This window comes from Abramis brama (assembly GCF_963993115.1).
Source record: "Abramis brama genome assembly, chromosome: 6".
Classification (NCBI taxonomy): Eukaryota; Metazoa; Chordata; class Actinopteri; order Cypriniformes; family Leuciscidae; genus Abramis; species Abramis brama.
The window spans coordinates 8,636,617-8,655,855 of record NC_139968.1 but is presented as its reverse complement, the minus strand read 5'-3'; the positions used below and the strand labels follow the sequence as shown (position 1 = coordinate 8,655,855).

The window sequence follows — 19,239 nt, the reverse complement described above, 5'->3', positions numbered from 1 at the left end:
TGTACTTTAGTATAAATATAAATACATTTAATAAAAATATAGTTTAGAAAAAATATACTTGAAGTGAAAATTCAGTTTATTTTTTAAAAGTGTATTTATTTGCACTTAATTAAAAATATATTTTAGGTACATTTTAACTGTGTGCTGGAAATGATCATTGTAACAATACATTGAAAGTATACTTTCAAAATACATTTTAGTATACAATAGTATTTTGTACAAAGTCTAGATAAGTATTATTTGTCTATTAATGTGCATTTGTTATTAAAGACAAAGTGTGCAATTTGTAGTATAAACTTATGGCCGGTGCCAATAGCCTCGTGGGTAAAGTGCACCAACATGTAGCGCCGTTGTGCTTCGGGAGACCCGAGTTCGAGTCCCGGCTTGTGGACCTTTCTCGATCCCATCCCCCCTCTCTCTCACCCACTTTCTGTCTAGCAACTGTCCTATCCTAATAAAAGGCAAAAACGCCAAAAATATATCTTTTAAAAATAAATATATATATTTATAAATAAACTTATGGTATATTGCTTGAATGTTTCGAAGACACTCGTAATGAATTTGTAATGTATTTGTAACACAAATAAAGTACACTTTAATATCACTAATCAAGCATGTAATTAGTCCCTACACAGGCATATACTTAAAGTGTACTAAGTATACTTGAAGTTGTTCCAATTTAGTACACAAAAGTACACTAAATACACTTAAAGTTATGCTTTACTACAATTTAATTACAACTAAAATATACTTTGTACAAAATTAGTTTCAAAATAGCACACTTCAAGTTAACTAATAATTAACACACTTGAAGTATACTAAATTAGTCTGGCTGCAAGTATACTTAGCCTTTTTTTTTCACCAGGGTAGAATCATGGGGTTCTCAGAGGGAGCTCGCTGAGGAGTTTGAGAGATGTGTTAAGCCCCCTCGCGAGATTAAGTTAAGTTACATCCTCTGATCTGGCAACGAATGCTCTGCTGGCAGCCCAAGAAAGCAGAAGATGGCTGATGAGGGTGAAGAAGAGGTACAACCTGAACCCTCACAGCCACCCTTCCCTGCGTATGTTGAGTTGTTGAGTGTTATGGAACGCACCCCAGATTTAGCTTTCCGGGCCATCAAACAAACAGCCGACGCGATGGTGGCCAGGGAGAGGCATCTGTGGTTGAACTTGGCTAACATTGGGGAGACAGAAAAAGCCTTTTCTTCTCGATGCACCAGTGTAGCCTTCTGAACTTTTCGGCACCTCTGTGCGCGAAGGCGCGCTTGGCTGCATTTAAATCTTACTGTGATACCTGTGGTCCGAGTCTGCTCCCAGACAGCCAGGGGTCCTGGCCCGTCCCAGTTCGAGGATCGGAGACAGAGCCAGAGGTTCAGCGCTGCTTCTCGTGCCCCTCCTCCTCCTAGGAGCAGGTCGCAGAGAAGGCACGACTCTAGGAAGAAGAAGGATTTGAGAGAGGTGGTCTAGCACAAACGTTCTTAGCGTCAGTGAAGGATCACCACTCTCTCCTCTCTTCTCTCTTCTCTCCTCTCTAGTATGCTAGCTGGGTGCGTCAGACAGAGTTACGGCACGCACAGAGATGAAAAGGGTATGTATGGACTTATCTAACTCTGGGAAAAGTCAGCGTGTTCCTTTAACTCCGTAAGTCTGTTGGGAAGGTCGAAGGACTCTCACGAGGCCTCCCTATTAGATCAGCCCTAGAGCTGGAGCCTCTCCCCTTATTAGGGTCCCTTTAGAAAGCCCAGCCTCCATGGCCTTGAAGCACTGTGTAGATCCAGGATCCAGTAGAGTAACTCCCCTTGTTTGCAAGGGTTAGAAGGCGCTATGCTGAGTTCTACTCTCCAGGGTGCCCGCCTCTATGATCTGGTCCGTCAGAGATTACTGCCACTGTCTGCAGTCCTCTCTATCGGATGCCTCCACAAGTTGAGGCAAATCATGTCAGAGACCAAGCCTTGGTTCCAAGCCTTTGAGCGGCCTTCTAGAGCACAGATTTACAAACCCTAGGTTAAAATCAAAAAGGTCAAAAAAAGCAATTCTGACTTTTTTTCTTAAAAGTGCAAGTTTATTTCTCGCAATTCTGACTTTATAACTCGCAAATCCGAGTTTATATCTCGCAGTTCTGAAATCTTTTCTCAGAATTGTGAGATACTCACAATTGCGAGTTGTAAAGTCCAATTGTAAGGAGCATTTTATTGTTAGAAAAGTTTATAGGCTCACAATTCTGACTTTATAACACGTAATTCTGACTTTATAACTCGTAAAGTCTGATTTTGTAATCTCGCAATTGTGATGAAAAGAAAAAAAGTCAGAATTGTGAGATAAAAAGTCGCAATTACTTTTTTATTTTTTTTATTCTGTGGCGGAAACAAGCTTCCATAGTTTTGTGATGGATTTTTAATAGTAAACTGTATTTTAAAATAATCATAATTATAATAACTAACATTTCATTTCCTGAATAACATTTATATGCTCTTGAAACCTAAATGTTTCCAAACACTTTATTTCTCGCTCCAAATTAAAGCAGTTTTTTAGAGTGACAGACAAATGTGCCCATCTTTAGCTGCTAATTATTTTATATTTAATGAATTGTAACTATGTATAATTCATATAACTATTATATAAATTTACAATTAATAGTAAACTTTGCTTTTAAATGAACATAAATATAAATGCAAGCTTTAATAGCCTATATATTTAGCTTTTACACAGAATGTAAGCTTCTTTCGAGCTCTTTGTGAAACTAAATTATAAGGCCTATTTGTTTGATGTACTTGCATTAATAGTCAGATATTTTCTTTCAGCTGCCTTCTCAAACTTTCGCGGTTTCGTGTTTACTCCTGCCTTGTAAATGCGTTTAATTTCATGATTTTTTTTCATAATCTTCAAAAGATAAATGAATTGTACCGGCTCTCTCGGCGAGAACTTTATAGCGTTGTGAGACCGCTGACACTGATCTAAACCAGATTGGATTTATATGGATTTGTCAACTCAAAACCTACTCTGAAACTAGTTTGCTCAACTAGCTTCATGCAACAGGCCTCTGATCTCTCTTAATATCTGGAAGTTCAATAATGAATTGTGATGACTCTCATTGAGGAGACAAAACAAAACATTAAATAAAACTCATAATATAAAAAAATCGCAGATCTTTAATTATTATAAAATTATATAAATTATAAAAATGGAGGTCTGAAAGCCACTGAATTTGAATCAATGATTGGAGTACTCAAACTGAATTGGATTAAATAGCATAATTCAATATGTTTTCATATACCAAAGTGTGTTTTCAAGAGAGTCTTCGGATTAGAATTTTTGCTGAAATGTGATTTTGACATTTCTAAATAGCCTATTAAGTTTACGTTTTTCCACAAGCAAATATTTCGATATACTGGGAAATTATACCTGTTAACTTCACACCGCATGGCGCCACCTTGTGGAATAATAGAACCAATACAATAACTAGGAAGACATTATTCAAACGAGTGGTATGAGAAAAAAAGTTTTATTTGTTGTCGATTTGATAGATGAAGCGGGCCGATTTATTCAATATAATTCATTAATGGAGAAGTTTGGGATAAAATGTTCCTTTAAAGAATGTAATAGTTTGTGTAGAGAAATCCATCTTTCATTAGAACAACTAATACAAAACACTCTTAACATATTGAAATGTATATGTTAAGTTGCCTGAGTTGAAGTTTGGCAAAGAATACATTGGGGACAAAGGGTAAATTATTTTACGATAATGACGAATTTTTTGATAATGAAACATTTAGAAACAAATGCTTTAATTATATTAAATGGGCAAATGTACCTAAAATGAAGAAAAATCAGTTTAAAGTCATTAATAATGTTTATCCTGCTGCTGAAATTTTTCGGAAAACCAGGCCTATACACACACAATGATATATATATGCATATTATTGTTCCCTATTTAGTTTGTTTATACTGATGTTGTTCAATAAAAAATAAAAAATGATATATATATATATATATATATATATAATTTTAAATTACGTATGGGGTCTATTACGTCAGAGTAGTGGTAGTGAGCAAGGATTCGGTTTGAGTGACAACTGCTTTCTACCAATAGCGTACAGACTCAGAATCCCCTCGGCCCAATCAGGAACAGGTGGGCGTGACCAGAGGATTAGTGCGGAATCAAGCTGTGTTATTGAACTGGTTACTGTTATATTTATATAATATCTCCAGAATAACGCAGTAGTGTCGCAATGGTTTCGCACTCGCTGGCGTTACCCATGATCTGCTTCACCACGCTGTGGGGTCTGGTCGGGATTGTCGCCCCGTTTTTTGTCCCGAAAGGACCGAACAGAGGGTGAGGATTGAGGAATGATGCTGGAACAGGCCGAACAGAGATTCATCCATCCATCCATCTTTAAACGCATCCATTCGCTTCATTTAAATATTATTGCAGTGCTATTCCTTATTGCATTATTACATTGATTGTGTTTTATATTTGCAGTGTCATCATAACCAGTTTGGTGCTGACCGCCGTTTGCTGCTATCTATTGTGAGTATAATGTAAAATAACATTGGAAGTACTGTCAAATATATCCTTACATGCTAAAATAGTCGTTTATTCATATTTGGTAATTGGATTAAAATATTAACCCTCTATGCATGCATGATAATGTAGGATATCAGCGTTACAAATTCACTGTTTGCAGTGCATTTGTTGCTGATATTGTAACTAAAATGTATGAAATAATATACAGATTATCCTGAATGTTTAATATCGTATGCACCCATTTCAGCTGGTTAATTGCAATACTGGCCCAAACAAATCCTCTATTCGGACCTCAGCTTAAAAATGAGACCATATGGTATCTGCGGTACTTCTGGGAGTAGATGGAGGTAAACCTGCACTCACGTCAGATTCGTTGTTGAAAACTGGATTCACGAGGATACCTAATGATTGAGATTTGATTCATTCTTATTCTCATGTCTTGCAGGTTTCGTTTGGAAGATTCAGAATATTTATCTCAACCGGCTTTACTATTACAATCAATAAACCCACAAAACAGTGAAGGATCTACTTCTGTAGATTAAACAACAGTTACAATGTGTTACATAATGCAACATAATGAATAAAATATGTGGAAAATACTACTGAAAGCATTCTAATTATGTACAAAATGATGTACAAATAGTGATATTATTGTGATATGTGAAGAAATCTATTTGTCTGAGAGTAATATGACTGTACTGTATGAGTAAATGGTTTTTGTTTTGTTCAGTAAGGCACTTGTTGAAGAATGTGTGACTTTAACTTATTTTTATTATGTTGTCCTCACTTGCATGTGACACTGTATCCACTTTTACTTGCTTGTTAAAATTATTTTCATTTATCGTTTTTATTTTTTTATTTGTACGTGAATGGCGTCCTATTGATGTTTTCTGTCATCAGATGTAGATTTTGAAGCTGTGTCAAACGTGTTAATGAAAAACCATGAAACTCTTAAGAAAATAAAGCGGAGTATTGAAGCGACTGAGGTTCTGTGATGTTGTTATGATGGCGTGACCTGCTGTATATGAAGTATGCAGGGTTGGAGAATGTTTGATTTATGAATGCGTGTCGGGCCACAGGTTTACATCAGTCATGTTTGCATGGGTAGGGCAGAAGAAGTGTACAGATTTTTTTGCAATTCAAGGACAGTGTACATCAGTAAGAATTGATTAAAAACTATTATGACTCATATTGAAAGGATTTGATGTTAATACTTAGACAAGCAAGAAAACAAGCAAACGGCCTTGATAGCATGCGATTCATCTGTGTTTTTTGTCCAAGGTTGATTAATTGTGACCTGTTTGGAAGAATTGAAAAGCGTTTTAAATATATTCTGTGTATTCATACCATAATAATAACTACAAAATTTGACTGTAAATTAATATTTATGTGTTAACATTGATAACTGAATGAATCAGAAAGTTTATAGTGATCTGTTCTTTTTTTTTTTTTTTTGAGCCATTTTTAATTTCTTTTTTAACTTTAGAAATGTATTAGGCTACAGTCTTGATCATATTCATGACTTATGGCTTTCATAAAGGAAAAACTAAATAAAAATATGTATGCTGATCTACATCTATATGCCAAAATCCTGATGCATAGTTAATGCTTAAGAACAGGTTTTCAGCCTTTCGGTAAATATTTTTGCCTTTTTTTTATTTTTTTAAGTGTTCATCTATGAGGTAAATCAGAATATCACAAACTTTAATATGAAGCAAAAAAAAAAAAAAAAAGTATCTGAAAATCCGACTATGTGCTTAACATCTTTAATAAAGAAATAAGAAATGAACTACAATCCCATTAAACATTGTGAACAACGTAATACATTTTTTTAAACAGCAGAAAACCATGAAACAATTTTAGTTGTTTATAATATAAATATTTTTGTTTTTTATAATATATATATATTATTTGTTTAGCAAAATAACCAGATTCATATATAGAGAGAGAGAGAGAGAGAGAGAGAGAGTAGCCTATACTAGGTACGTGTAGAGTTTACAGAGTGGGCGTGGTCACCGCAGAGCTCCGATTCTGTGATTGGTCTATATTTCTCTGCAGGCTCATGGGTAGTGTAGTTTTTAACTAATGGTAAACATGGTTTTAAAAAAATGAAATAACGTGAACTGACCGCTTAAACTGAAGTAGGCATGCATATAATTAATAAACAAGCTCGGAGCTCATGGTACATCTGACTTTACAGACTTTATAAGTTGTCGTTCAAAGTTAAGTCCCATATGGAAAAAAATAAAAGGGATTTATTGCCTACTTCCGGAGTCTGACTGCGCTGGAAGGCAAACGCTGTGGTGAAACTACCAAATTATTATTATTTACAATAAGCGACAGAACGTTTTAAGAAGGTTTCCATGCAACTCCAGGACAACCTCCTCATTTATATTCAAAAGCTAAACCTGCGCTACTTTGCATACGGACCTTTTTCATTGAATGCCGTCACGTGAAGACCCATTTCTGCTTATGCAGGAGAAAGTGAACAGAGCACGCTCCAGGAGCTAATCACAGTTTCTCTCCTTCACATACAATAATAATACACATTAATAATAACGAGACACATTGTGACACTGTTTGACAAAGTTTGTCTGGACATCTGCAGCAACCAGGTATGCAAATCAGCAGCATTTTAAATGCTTTAGCTATATTGTTTTATTTATGCAATATGTTGCCTATATTTTAAGACTGTCTATGCTTCACGAATACATTGCGAGGTTTAAACAAAACATTAAGTGTTTACTAGTGACTTTAGTTTTCCTAAATATGTGTTCCTACATTGTCAGCATGTTGAGTTGATAAGTGTGTTGATTATTAACTGCTTGGTATAGAGTTCACCTTTTCCTTTAACCATCTATTTTTCTTCCCCCTTTTTCTCCAGTCGGATCCCAACCAGAGGCATGTTTGCAATTCGCAGTTTCAATCTTCTGTGCAGAAGATCAACAGTGTCAACATGGAGAAATACAAGTCAGAGTGCTGGGAAAAGGCTGGATATAAGTGGGATTTATCCTCCCATCGCCACTCCATTCACCCAGAGTGAAGATGTGGACTATCAGAGACTTGAAGACAATCTCAAGAAGTACAGCAACTTACCTTTCAGAGGCGAGTTAAAGAGGTTTGCAGTCATTGTTTGACACGTGCAAAACTACAGTACAGCATATCATGTAATTAAATTTTATATATAAACCTACAACACAGAATATGTGGCATATACAGTAATAATGTAGATGTTGTGTGACTCGTCTGTATGCAGGCAATAGTAAACAGATGTTAGTGAACCGTTGCAGGTTAAAGTCCACCTTCAGACCTTTAACAGTGCTCGACCTAGTGGACTTTTTGAAAATTACATGTCAAGATTTTTCCTCATCCTAAAAGTCAGTTGAAATGTGTTATTTGACAACTCCTCCACTGGCAGGTCTTGTAGTGCAGGGCTCTAATGGGGAATATCCATACCTGACCGCGGAGGAGAGGGTGGAGGTGGTGAAGAGGGTCAAACAGGCCCTGCCAGAACACAAGCTGGTCATGGCGGGATCTGGCTGTGAATGTAAGTCTCTCTTCTGCCTGGATTTTATATATATATATATATATATATATATATATATATATATATATATATATATATATATATATATATATATATATATATATATATATCAAAAGTTTTAGATCTGTAAGATTTTTAATGTTTTTAAAAGAAGTATCTTCTGCTCACCAAGGTTGCATTTATTTGATTAAAAATACAAACAAAAACAGTAATATTGTGAAATATTATTACAATTTAAAACAGCTGTTTTCTATGTGAATATATAATTAACTGTAATTTATTCCTGTGATCAAAGCTGTATTTTCAGCATCATTACTCCAGTCTTCAGTGTCACATAATCCTTCAGAAATCACTCTAATATGATGATTTGATGCTCAAGAAACATTTATGATTATTATCAATGTTGAAAACTGTTTTTTACATTTTTATTTCATGATGCTATGATGAATAGAAAGTTCAAAAGAACAGCATTTATCTGAAATCTAAAGCTTTTGTAACATTAAACACTACCCTTCAAAAGTTCGGGGTCAGTAAGATTTTTATTTTTATTTTTGGGGGAAAGAAATAAAATAAATCAATACTTTTATTCATCAAGGATGAGTTAAACTGATCAAAAGTTACAGTAAAGACATTTATAATGTTAGAAAATATTCTATTTTAAATAAATGCTGCTCTTTTGAACTTTCTATTCATCAAATAATTGTGAAAAAAAAACTGTTTTCAACATTGAAAATAATAATGAATGTTTCTTGAGCATCAAATCATCATATTAGAATGATTTCTGAAGGATCATGTGACACTGAAGACTGGAGTAATGATGCTGAAAATACAGCTTTGATCACAGGAATAAATTACAGTTTAAAATGTATTAAAATAGAAAACAGTCATTTTAAATTGTCATAATATTTCACAATATTACTGTTTTTTTGTTATTGTTTTTTCTCAAATAAATGGAGGTGAGCAGAAGAGACTTCTTTTAAAAACATAAAAAATCTTACCGATCTAAAACTTTTGACCGGTAGTGTATATAAATCAGGGCTGTATGTTCACTTTTTTGCACATAGCACTGGCTACCAGAGGTTGAAAGTTTTGTAGCACGGGTCACGCAATTGTAGCGCAAAGATAAAACAGACATTAATGTTCCTTACAAGACACACAAAATACAAACATTAACAATAATTAGCTTTTTTTGCCCTTAATGGCAGATTGCAGGAAGGCAACAGCTCTTGCTTAACATTAAGTCAATTCTGTTTACATAGGCCAACATCACTAATCACGATCCAAGCAACATCCGTCCGTTTTGGTTGAGCGCTTGAAAATACCACTTTGTTTTCCTACAAATCATAAGAAAAGTGTACAATTTTATTATAAAATATTAAATTATGATAAAAATCTGTGACGACAATTTCGTAATTTTGGTAAGGAAATCTTATATATCCACTGAGAGGGAAAAAAAACCTGTACACTTCTTTACACTGGAGGAAAACGTATGGATTTACATGTTTACTTTTCCCTATTTTTCCCCAAAATAGAGTGTTGTGAGCATTATTGTGGTCACACATGTTATGTAATGTCCGTTTCATTCATCCTCCTTGCCAGGGGGCGCCCTCGTGCAGAAAGTCCACAAGTGAGACTCATAGAAGTCATAAAACTTATGATGTTCCAGGAAGTCCTTTATATGGATAAAGACATCCAGATATAATAACTATATACTATATATATATATAAAACATCGAGAATAAAACATAGAGAGAGACGTATTGACTGATGAAGTATAAAGACAATAAACAAACTGCGACAATATGATGGCCGTGTTTTTCTAGACATCTCGGGTATTTTCATAAGCGCAAAGTATATTTATAATGCAATGCTAATCGACAGCCTTTATCACTGTATAGAATAAGATAATATAATCTATGATAAGAAGCCGCATCCACTCACAAAAGACACTCAATGGCGTTATGAAGTGAGTCTGGAATGTTTAAATGTTCTTTTTTGTTGCACAGCAGGATTGTAAGCGCTTCTCGTTACAAGTTTGGAGAGATGTTTGGCGCATATGTTGCTTTCTCAAACTCGCAGTGCTTTCAGAGATGGAGCATTTACTGCGAACCGATCGATCCGCTCTGCGCTTTACCAATGAATCGCACTTTAAAATGTTGCGGTTTCATAATCACATCAAGCCACATTTGACTCAATTTCAGTTTAATCAGACAACAAACTCTCCCTTCACACAAACGGCTCGGCCTCACACACATGCGAAACTGAATCGCACGCGAGCTACTGTGGTAAATGTATTCATCGCACAGACCAGTGTTTTTGTAGCACATGCTCTGTATATAATACATAAGATTTACACACCAGATGCCAGTAGTTTTGTCCTTCTTTGTCTGTTGTTGCAGCCACCCGAGACACGATCCTCATGAGCCAGAGAATGGCTGAGGCCGGGGCCGATTGTTTGTTAGTGGTAACACCTTGTTTTTACCGAGGTCGGATGGACAGCCGAGCTCTTATAAACCACTACACCAAGGTAAGTCTTGAGTAATTGTTTTTCATTCAGTTGATAATATGGACTGTATAAACTGGAGAGAATATTTTCATGAATAATTATCTACTTAATCAAGGACTGTTCTCTCCGTCGTGATCAAATGAAGCCGTGGACATTATGCATATCTTTTTTGCTCTCATTTGCATTTTACTTAGTTCAGTTGTGGCTGAGCTTCACACTCCGTCTTATTAAAATGCATTGTTGCTTCTCTCTTTCCCGAGGTGGCAGATTCCAGTTCAGTGCCCGTTGTGTTGTACAGTGTTCCAGCAAACACTGGTCTGGACCTTCCAGTGGACGCAATCATACAACTCTCACAGCACCCCAATATCGTCGGCCTCAAAGATAGTGGTGGTGATGTAAGAGCTACCATTAGACAGATTTAGTATAGTAATATATATATTTTCCATAATAATAATAATAATGTATAATTAACATTTCAGTTTATTAGCTGTATAACATTTCAGTTGAGAGCTATATATATATACAGTATATATTATACACTCAGACCAGTGCTGGTAGTAACTGATTACATGTAATCTGAATTACATAATCGGATTCCAAAAATTAAGTTCTTGTAATTAGATTACATTACATTTTAAAATACTCGTTATCAGACTACAGTTAATTTTTTTATTGATTACATGTTATTTTCACAATGGCAGTAAATTATTCGTAATTCATTTATTCTTCCAACTACTTCCTTTTTATCTTTTAAATTTTCCTTTCTAAAACGTCCACTGCTTATATCCGTTCAGAAGGTTTTCCAGGTTTGTGGAATCACACACACACACACACACACACACACACACACACACCATCAGACACTGGTCATCAGACACTATCACTGAAAACTGAGACCCACAGCATTTGATCACAGAAAACAAGTGTTTTCTCAACATTGCAACAGTGCATCTCTAATCAGCTCCTGACGAACACATTAATTATAATTTGAATTATCACACAGTGAGTAATTTAACCATGTATTGCTGTCTTCAGAAGGATTTTGTCATTCAAACACATTAAAATCTTCAAATTCACTTAATTTCATATTTACATGCAATGCAGGGATTCCCCAACTTTTTTGTCAGCTGAACCTCTTTGACCTAATATATTTACTTAAATAGATTATAAATTAATAAATTGAGCCAGTAATAAAATTAAGTCAATAATAATAAATAAATGAATAAAATTAAGTTCAGGGTTCTCTGATTTCGGTTAATGGACATATGACACGCAGGTAAACAAATACAATTCATTTTGGTTGTTTTTATTTTTAAATTATTTATTTTAATTAAAAAAAAAATATATTTAATTACTTAGCTTTTCATTAAACTCACAAACCCTCTGCAGTTCCACCACGAACCCCAGTCTGTAATAATAATAGTATTATTTTAAAGTAATAAAAGTAATTTTGTATATATAAATACACACATGTGCATATGCATGTATATATTAAAGAAAAATATTTATATATATATTTTTTTATATATATAAATATTTTTCTTAAATATATATATATATACAGTATATGTTTGCAAATATTTCTTAAATATATACATGCATGTGTGTGTATTTATATATACAAAATAATTATACACAGTACACACACATATATTAACTTTATTTTGGATGCGATTAATCACGATTAATCTTTTCACAGCCCTACAAAGAATGGAATATATTTTCTTTCTCTTTGTATTTTATAAAGTACAAGTTTATATTCAAATCAATGTGATGAACAAATCAGTTAAAAAGTAATCTAAAAGTAATCCAAAAGTAATCCGATTATAATACCTTAAATGTTTAATATGATGGATTATGTTGCTAACTACATTTTTTGTAATGTAATGTGGAATCAGTAAATGACTAAGTAATCGACCCAGCACTGTCTCGGACATAAGTGACAGGAAACAAAATTACATGGAAAGAAACTGGACTCTCTCTCTTCGTCACTGGGAGTGTGTTAATTTCCCACAGATGCTCCAGTGTTATTTTTTGACTTGAGTTGACAGAGTAATCACTGTATTCAAAGTTAAATGTTTTGTGCCATTCTTAATTGCCCTCGCCTCTAACCACTCTAAATACTGTGTGGCAGTTCTGTTCACGATCTCCCTTATTTTACAGTCTTCTATCACCTTAAAACACATTCATCTCTGATAATTGACAGATCACCAGAATAGCTCTGATCGTGCAGAAAACCAGATCTCAGGGTTTCCAGGTGCTTGCAGGATCAGCGGGTTTCCTCATGGCTGCGTACGCTGTAGGTGAGAATGACTTCCTTATCATCTTTACACAGTCAAAGTATTAATACTCTTATAAACAATAAACTTGGATGCACTCTGTCATAAAATATGTATGTATAAATGTATGTAGGTTTAAAAAAAAAAAATCAGAAATTCAGAATAAATTAAATTGAGAATGGTGGGACATTTTGTGTAGAGTGAGAAAAAATGTTATTAATCTTTTAGGTTAATTATTATGGAAGCTTGTTTCCGCCACAAAATAAAACATTTTAAAAGATAATTGCGATTTTTTTTATCTCACAATTGCGATTCTGACTTTATTTCTCAGAATTGCGAGATATAAAGTCAGAATTGCATGTTATAAAGTCAGAATTGCGTGAAATAAAGTCGCAGTTGCGTCTTATAAAGTAAGAATTCTGACTTTTTTTCTCGCAATTGCGACTTTATATCACGCAATTCTGACTTTATAATACGCAATTGGGAGATATAAAGTCAGAACTGCATGATATAAAGTCTTTATAAATGATATAAGGTGATATAAATTGGACTTTATATCTCACAATTGTGAGAAAAGATGTCAGAATTGCGAGATATAAACTCGCAATTGTGTGTTATAAAGTCAGAATTGCGTGATATAAAGTCGTAATTGCGAGAAAAAAAGTCAGAATTCTGACTTTATAACACGCAATTCTGACTTTATATCTCTCAATTCTGACTTTATAACACGCAATTGCGACTTTATTTCACGCAATTGCAACTTTATTTCACTCAATTCTGACTTTATATCTCTCAATTCTGACTTTATAACACGCAATTGCGACTTTATAACACGCAATTCTGACTTTATATCTCGCAATTCTGAGAAATAAAGTAAGAATTGCGAGATGTAAACTCGCAATTGTTAGATAAAAAGTCGCAATTATCTTTTAAAATGTTTTATTCTGTGGCGGAAACAAGCTTCCATAAATTATGACCTGTTTTTTTTTTTTTTTTTAGATTTTTGGCTTTATTGTGATAGGATAGTATAGAGTGGATAGGAAGCGAGGTGGGAGAGAGAAGGGGGACGGGATCGGGAAAGGTCCATGAGCCGGGATTCGAACTCGGGTCACACGAAGCGCAGCGACGCTATATGTCGGTGCCCTGCCCATGAGGCTATCGGTGCCCACATTATGACCTGTTTTTGAGATTGCACATTGCACAACTGATTAATATGTACTGTTTATCTACACAAATCGGTGAAAATTCATCATAATGTACAGGTAGTACTTGTTGAACATGTCGTACGATTTGCTATCGTGATAAAAAAACTAATCATGCAAATTCGGTCACCATCCACCTTGAAGGGCGATTGATTCATGTACATTCACAGAACATGACAATGGAGTAACAGTACAAATAGGGTCCTTAATAGAAACATATCAGTCATAATACAATATCCACTGCATTTTTCTCATAATGGCAAGGTTTGATAACTTCCACGGAGACTAAACTATGGTTAATCGCATGTCAGCTTGTGGGAGAGCGTCTGGTGTCTGTCAATTAATCAACACAATCAAAGTGGCTTTAATGTCTGTCAGAAAGCCTGGCGAGGTCTGGGCGATTATAATGTGCATGGGTGGTGTCGGCCCGTCAATCAAGCTGTTGTTTATGTTGGAGTGGGTTATACGGTGTCAATCAGATTGTAGAGGGAAAGTAGGGGTATTGAATTGCGAAATATTTTTCACTTGGACATTTTCGGGCTGTATTTGTTGCATGCATGTTATTAATGTGGTTAAAAGGGACCAATTATGCAAAATTCAGTTGGCAGTGTGTGTTCACAACCACCCTAAAATGGTAAAAATCCACCCACTCCTCTTTTTTTAATCCCTTATATCATAATCAGTGTCTCAGAACAAGCCGTTTGCAGTTTCTATGCGATGTCACATTGCACAGGCCCCGCCCACGACTGCTGACAGGCTCCGCTCTATTAGCTTAGCTCCTCCCTATTAGCTTAGCTCCTCCCCTCAGTGATCTAAACACAGTCCGCCATGTTTATCTCCTCGCCAGAGCATTAACAACAGCATTCAAGTAAGAAATGTATTCTCATTAAAGCTACTAATGTTATTCAGTCAAGAGCAGTGTGATTTTCTGTTTTTCTTTTGTTGTTTGATTCATATTAACAGCATATATAGCATTAAATACTGTATACTACGCTGCTTTCACTTTAATACACTAATATACACATGCGATTTCTTTCCCTGCTGTTTATGTTCACAGACATAACCGACTGTGTTTATGTGAACTTTGTGTGTATTTTGACAGTTTAAATACAATAAGACTTAGTTTAATACGGGACGCGCCGTCTGACATCCAGCTTTCTGTGTGTGAGCTTCAGATGTGTGCACTCAGAATACCATATATCAGACGTTTAGACTGATATGGCTTTAAAATACATACAGATATTAAACTTTTATGATAATGAAGAACTGCAATGTCACGTGAGAGTGACCGCGATAGAGATTTTGGGAAACAGATGTTTTAGTTTTTGGCAGAGTATCTGAGACACAAGCTGTAAAGGCTCCGCCCTCTTCTGGAAAGTGGGCGGGGAGCAGCAGCTCATTTGCATTTAAAGATACATGCACGAAAACAGCATGTTTTTTTGCTTTAAAGGCACAATATGTAACTTTTTTGCTTTAAAAATAGCAAAAATCACTATATCTAAGTTATATATTTTTTTTTGTTGTGTAGTTACATTATCCCGACTGTTTCCAACAACTTTCAAACCAGGAGAAATTTTAATTTAATTCGAAGACACGTCCCGTTTCTTTATTTCCGTTTTGTCGCTGTCAATGTCGTCATATCCGCGTTGTCCCTGGTTTCCGCTCGTGCTGCCATGGCAACCAGAGCTATGAACCAGAGCCGTCTGATAGTAACCAAAGCGACAGACGCAGACAACTGTGTAGTTCGCAATGTCTATTTGCACGCTGTTGTTGTTTCGTTCAAACATTATGGACCATGGCAAGCAGACTTTGGATAAAAAAGGAGAACTAAAACGAGAATCAATATCAGCGCAGTGTCAATGTATCAATATCGATATGCCGAGAGCTCCCATAGACAGTATATAAACGAGAGCTCCACGTCCGAGACTTCGACCGCTCCTACATGTACTTTATTAAACAGGTGAGAACATTTACATAAAACTAATCAATGTTATATAGTTCAACAATGATAAAATGTTAGAATATGATCTGTATGTTATTCTAATGTTGATCTAGTTTACTGCTAGTCTCATACAGACAAACTAACACATACATTCCAACATATTTCTTTTATATCCGCGGGACTCGCGTCGCGTGTGGAGCTGATAGCTGTCTCTTAGCAATCCCGAACTGCTTCATATCACAGTCATGATAAAAACATTGATGTATTCACTCATCCATAAACATTATTAGATCGGCTTGACGTTGACGACAAGATCCATAATTCTTAGCAAATGTTGCATCATCAAACTACGAGGTTAGTGACCCCTAGCGGCAAAAAAAATTACATACTGTACGTTTAACTCAAAAATGGCCATGTGCAACATGTTATAATAAATGATCTGGGTAACACTTTATTTGACAGTGTCCTTTACATGTACCTACCATAATAATAACAGTAAATTATTAGAGCCCGACCGATATATCGGCGGACCGATATTAGGCATTTTCCAAACTATCGGTATCGGCATTTATAACAGCCGATAAATGAATATTTAAAAAATAAAATAAAAGCGGACGAAACACCCTTCAACCATGTTATGAGTGTTGGCGCTGCATAGTTTGTCCACCAGAGCGCACTCTACAAGGAAGACTGCTAACATCAATGAGCTTGGAAATCACAACAAACTTATTCTGCCTAAATAAAGTAATGATTACTGTATTTATAACTAGCATATCTGTAGTTCCAGTCCCTGCATTTTTAAACGTAAGTTAGGCACGCGAGGACTGAATATTTAGACATAGAGAAAAAGTATCAAACATAGCCTGTGCATAAAACTTAGCTTTTCTTTTACACGTGTGTGAAATCCAAGTGTGCGTTGCTCACTTCGTTTAGCCTTCGTTTAGCAACGAGTCACATAATGTATTTAGTGCATCACTAAGTAGTAGATTTTAGAAGGCAGGCAGCAAATGATGATTGAAAATGGTTTGTTGTAGCTTGATGGAATAGATGGATAGAATTAAAAGAGTGCAGGTAAAGGGATAAGCAAGTTGACATTGTAATTATAAGGTAGCTTATAACATTGACATTTGGCAGACGCTTTTATCAAAAGCGACTTACATTGCATTTCAAGTTACACATTTACAATCTTATCAGTTCTTCACACACACACACACACACATTATTACATAATTTAATTATTACTGTCAATATTAATAATAATAGTTTTTTGTTCAAATGACTTTAAGTTTCATATCTTAAGTTTGTATTTTTATACATTATATTTATCAGAACTTTAATATATTCTGTTCTGTTGTGACAATAAAACAAGTTTATTTTTAAACTGCATTATCATATTATTTTAGTAAGGCTGAGGACTCTTAAATAACGACAAATAACTAATGTTAGGGAAATCTGTTCATGTTTTGTAAAGCGTTTCTGGATTTTTTTTAAAAATATATATCGGCCGATATATCGGAATATCGGATTTTTAAATCACCAAATATTTGTATCGGTATCGGCCTTAAAAATCCTTTATCGGTCGGGCTCTATAAATTATGCATAATTACATGCAACTAACCCTCGACCAAACCCTAATCCTACCCTATCCCTATAGTAAGTACATGTATATTACTCAGTCCTTAAATATATAATTACACTGTAACAATGACACCTTAAAATAAAGTGTAACCATGATCTGTTTGGTATTTTGAGCTGAATCTTAACAGACACCTGAGACTTATATTACATATTGTAAAAAGAGGCATAATAGGTCTCCTTTAAAGGCCGCTTTCTCTCTGTTTGTTGCAGGGGCCGTGGGAGGCGTGTGCGCCCTGGCGAATGTCCTGGGTCAACAGGTGTGTGATCTAGCACAGCTGTGTGTTTCAGGACGCTGGGAAGAGGCCAGAGAGCTCCAGTATCGCCTCATCGAACCCAACACAGCAGTGAGCATCACATCGCCATGGCAACGCCGCACATTTATACCACAGATACATTTACTGCCATATAGGCACGATAAACACTAGAAGCAACCCTTCCCCCAAGAGCTGTTGAGCTTTGCTTCAAAGGCCAAGACAAAGATTTGCATTACGGTGGTAAAAAAGAACATAATTGTCTGGGTCCATAAGGTTTGATCAGAATGAACAGACTCTGAATGATGTCTTTGACCTTGTTAGAAAAGAGAACCTATGATTGATTTTGACTGTATTCATTAAAGCACAATGTCTCCCTCTGGTTTTATAGGTAACTCGACAGTATGGCGTTCCAGCTTTGAAACTAGCAATGGAGTGGTTTGGATATCATGGTGGCGCGTGCCGGTCCCCTTTACAGCCGCTATCAAAGGCAGATTTAGCTCGGCTTCAACTGAGCTTCTCCTCCAATGGATGGCTGGAGAAGTAGAGAGGGCAACAGAATCAAAGTGTTACAGTAAACCCAATGATTAATTATTCTTTTTGTGATATCATTCATTTAAACTAATGTTCTCATGAGATTTTCCCTTTCAAGAAACGTAAAATATTTCCATTGATTTTTTTTTTCTCTTTCATTCTGGATGTTTTATGTTGCGTGCTTATTATAAACGCTTCTCTTTCATTGCTAGATGTGGATGGACTTCAAAATGTAACATGCAACTGTATGTACAGCTTATACAGTTGAAAATAAAGCAAAACAACACACAGTATGAAATACTTATTATATATTAAATAGTAAGAGAGGAAACAATACTTTCGATATTTGTTACATTCTTATTTTAGAAACGGAACAACATTTTTATGATTTTGACTGGACAATATTATGTTGTTTTGTAGTAAAAATGCTTTCCATATTTTGAAAGTACAATATTTGTATTCATCCATCTATTCTTCCAAACCTATTCTCTGTAGGATCACGAGACAATATTAATACATCATGGTTTTTTTAATTAAAACAATATTTTCAATACTTCTGAAACTTTTAAATACAATATCTGTGAAACGAAACGAGTTTTTTTGCATTTGTGATTTAATAATGAACCAGAGGGTTCAGTTTCATGTGTGACCACAAGTGGGCGCTCTTCACCACCAAGCGGCGTTTAAATTGTCTGATGAAGTGCAAACCTGTCTTTTTTAAAGATATAAAGCATAAAAAGCATTGGTATACAAGTCATGCATCTCTAAATGGTAGATTGTTGGAGGATGAGAGAAAATGAGAGAGAGAGAGAGAAA

The 19,239-nt window shown here is 35.2% G+C and overlaps 2 protein-coding genes across 2 annotated transcripts; both read left to right on the top strand.

Annotated features, from left to right (window-relative positions):
* Nucleotides 1-4,119: 4,119 nt before the first annotated feature.
* On the top strand, nt 4,120-5,505 carry atpv0e2 (ATPase H+ transporting V0 subunit e2). The gene is made up of 4 exons (XM_084116819.1): nt 4,120-4,332; nt 4,480-4,527; nt 4,772-4,871; nt 4,970-5,505. Exons 1-3 carry the CDS (start codon nt 4,229-4,231, stop codon nt 4,863-4,865), a joined length of 246 nt encoding a protein of 81 aa, XP_083972945.1. The 5' UTR covers nt 4,120-4,228; the 3' UTR covers nt 4,866-4,871; nt 4,970-5,505.
* Nucleotides 5,506-6,589: 1,084 nt separating this feature from the next.
* Nucleotides 6,590-19,011, top strand: hoga1 (4-hydroxy-2-oxoglutarate aldolase 1). Its single transcript, XM_084117922.1, has 8 exons — nt 6,590-7,139; nt 7,409-7,629; nt 7,943-8,071; nt 10,471-10,598; nt 10,838-10,972; nt 12,784-12,880; nt 17,849-17,982; nt 18,281-19,011. The coding sequence occupies exons 2-8, from the start codon at nt 7,428-7,430 to the stop codon at nt 18,434-18,436; spliced, it is 981 nt and encodes a 326-aa protein (XP_083974048.1). The 5' UTR covers nt 6,590-7,139; nt 7,409-7,427; the 3' UTR covers nt 18,437-19,011.
* The last annotated feature ends 228 nt before the right edge of the window (nt 19,012-19,239 follow it).